The sequence below is a fragment of the Rhea americana genome, unplaced genomic scaffold, assembly GCF_003343005.1.
Source record: "Rhea americana isolate MKP2758 unplaced genomic scaffold, rheAme1 scaffold_193, whole genome shotgun sequence".
Lineage (NCBI taxonomy): Eukaryota > Metazoa > Chordata > Aves > Rheiformes > Rheidae > Rhea > Rhea americana.
Genome location: NW_028186072.1, coordinates 568,742 through 571,121, shown reverse-complemented (window position 1 = coordinate 571,121; position 2,380 = coordinate 568,742). Strand labels below are relative to the sequence as shown.

Here is a 2,380-nt window from a genome sequence, read left to right as displayed (position 1 = left end):
CGGGCGCCGGCCCCGGCAGCGGCGCGGCGGCGGGCTCCCTGCGAGCGCCACCGTGCCGGCTCCGTTCCAGGTTCCTGCGGCTGTCTCATCCTGGTCCTCTTCTCGGCGGAGGTGAAGGTCCACCACCTTTCCGAGAAGATTGCGAATTTCAAGGAGGAAAGTTTTACTTTCAAAACTCACAGCGAACAGTTTGCCAGTTCCTTCTGGACCGTCCTCGTTTGCTCCCTGCTGCATTTCCTGAACATCATCCTAATACGTTTTGCTGGATTTGAATTTCCTTTTTCAAAACCCAAAGATTCGGGGACAGCTACGGGAGCAGCTGACCTGATGTATTAAACCTGCGTACTTCTGAAAACATTTGAAGCAAAGGCGTTCATCACTACCTCCTTCAACAACCATGAAGTGTGGTGACTTCTAAATGCTCAGTTCTAAAGGTAATAAAAAAGATTTCAAATAAATGTCAACATGACATATGCAATAAAAGGAAGGAAAAAAGACAAAAAAATGAAAGGAAGGAAAAAAGAAAAGAAGTAAAAGAGGCAAAAAACTGAAAGGAATAAAAAAGGCAAAAAATAAGAGGAAGGCAGACGCGGTGTTTAACGACGCCAAGATCCACCTGCCCCTGCTCCCGTGGGCTCCGACCCCCTCGTGCCGCCGCGGCGGCGGGGCCCGCGAGCGGTGCTGCGCCCAGGGCCGAGCCGCGGCCCCAAAAGCTTTCCTTAATTATCCTCCTAACTAATATGCATATTCTTAATTAATGTGGCTGTATCTTCTTAACAAGTAATTTGCGTTGCGTTTTGTGCTGGGGCTTGCTCTACAGCCAGCAAGGAGCGCTGGCGTCCGTGCCCGCCGCCCCCGCTGGCTCGGGGGCCGGCAGCCTGCCCGCCCCACTGCCGCAGCGGGGCCTGGAAACCGCTCGCCGGGCTGCCGCTTCTGGGAAGGTGCATTTTGCATYCCCCCCCCGGCTTTTCCGCTGCTCCACCAGGTTCTCCTAGGGAAGGGATTACTCATCCGGACACGCAGCACCGCAGACAGCGATTTATTCCTTACGCTCGTCCTTCAAGAAACATGGATTTTCTTCAGATATTTTCAAGGAACATTTTCTTAACCTGAATCAAAGGAACAGAATAGCCCCAGAGAAGTTAAACTTCCTGCCTAAAAGCAATGATTCTCGTGGTCGCTTTCAGAATGGAGGAAACGCTACTGAAGGAAGGAGGGGGAAAGGCAGAGCGGGACGGGAAGCTGCCCCGTCCGAGGCTGGCGAGCGCCGCGGCTCGCTGCCGGCGCGCAGACGAGCCGGCGCTCCTGCACGCCGCGAGCACGAGCTTCTGCCGGAGCGATCCCTAACTACAGCGCCAAAAAGGACCCAGGTCAAGCACGCAGGTGCRGATGCACCAGCTTAACGCAGACGCGTCCAAGTCTCGTGCCCCCGGTAGTTCATAGGTAGGATGATAACACAGGGACATAACATATATATGAAATTAAACACCACACACCTTTTAAACAAACTGTTTGAAGTTAAAAGATACCAAGGTTACCGAAGGCTGTTTTCAGCGGAAATCGCTCTAGTTACTGTGAGTTTTTTAAGGCTGCGGAAGGGACAGTGAAGACSACACCAGTTCTTGGGGGCTCCTTTCCAGGCCAGCTGCGGAAAGCACGGCCCGCGGGTGCCAGAGGGACCACGCCGCGCAGGGGCCGGGGGAGCACAGCCCCTCCGCGGGCTGCGTCCTGCCCGGCGCCTCCCGCCGGCCCCCGGCCCGGCAGCCCGGCCGGACGCACCACAGCAGTCCTGGGGATGGTAAAGTGTTCATCGTCGTGTCCAGACAGCTGCTTTTGCGGCCACGAGTCTCTGGCGCCTGCTGCCCCTTCCCGCGCGGGCAGCCGTTACCAGGACCCGCAGGCTTTGCCGCCGGGGCGGGCTGTTTTCAGCGGCGGACCATCTCGCGCGCAAGCTCCCGTGCAAGCCCAGCCCGAGCACGCGAGCACCGTGCAGCGGAAAGCTTAAGGACTTAATGCCAGGGACGAAGGGCTGGCAAGGGCTGCGYCGCTGGAAGAGTGCGGTCCTGAACTCCATCAGCTCCGGGTAAACCTGCCTGATCCCGCTCTGGGTCCTGCGTGCATAAGCCACCCCTTGCCAGCGGCTCACCGTTAATTCAGTTTCGTGCACAGAGCCACCACGTGTGCTCGGCTTGCTTTCCGCAGCCAACAGTTCAGCCACCGCGGCGGCAGGCGAGGGGCCGGCTCCCGGCCGGCTCGGCCCGCAGGCCCTGGGCACCTCCGCCTGCGTGAGAAATTAGCAGGGAACGATCCTAGGGAGCCGGTTAGCCAGCCGGGGCCGTCCCGCGGCCTCCTGCCACGGCTGCGCGCGCAGCACGGGGCC

At 58.3% G+C, this 2,380-nt stretch overlaps 1 protein-coding gene across 1 annotated transcript in view; it reads left to right on the top strand.

The window, feature by feature from the left end:
* The window catches only part of CLRN1 (clarin 1), a gene marked incomplete at its 5' end in the record, with an annotated part of 3,333 nt that extends 2,394 nt beyond the window's left edge, over positions 1 to 939 (top strand). Inside the window, one exon of the mRNA XM_085302833.1 lies at positions 71 to 939. Coding sequence (XP_085158959.1) covers positions 71 to 336 — 266 coding nt within the window. The remainder of the gene's footprint in view (positions 1 to 70) is intronic.
* Positions 940 to 2,380: the final 1,441 nt, after the last annotated feature.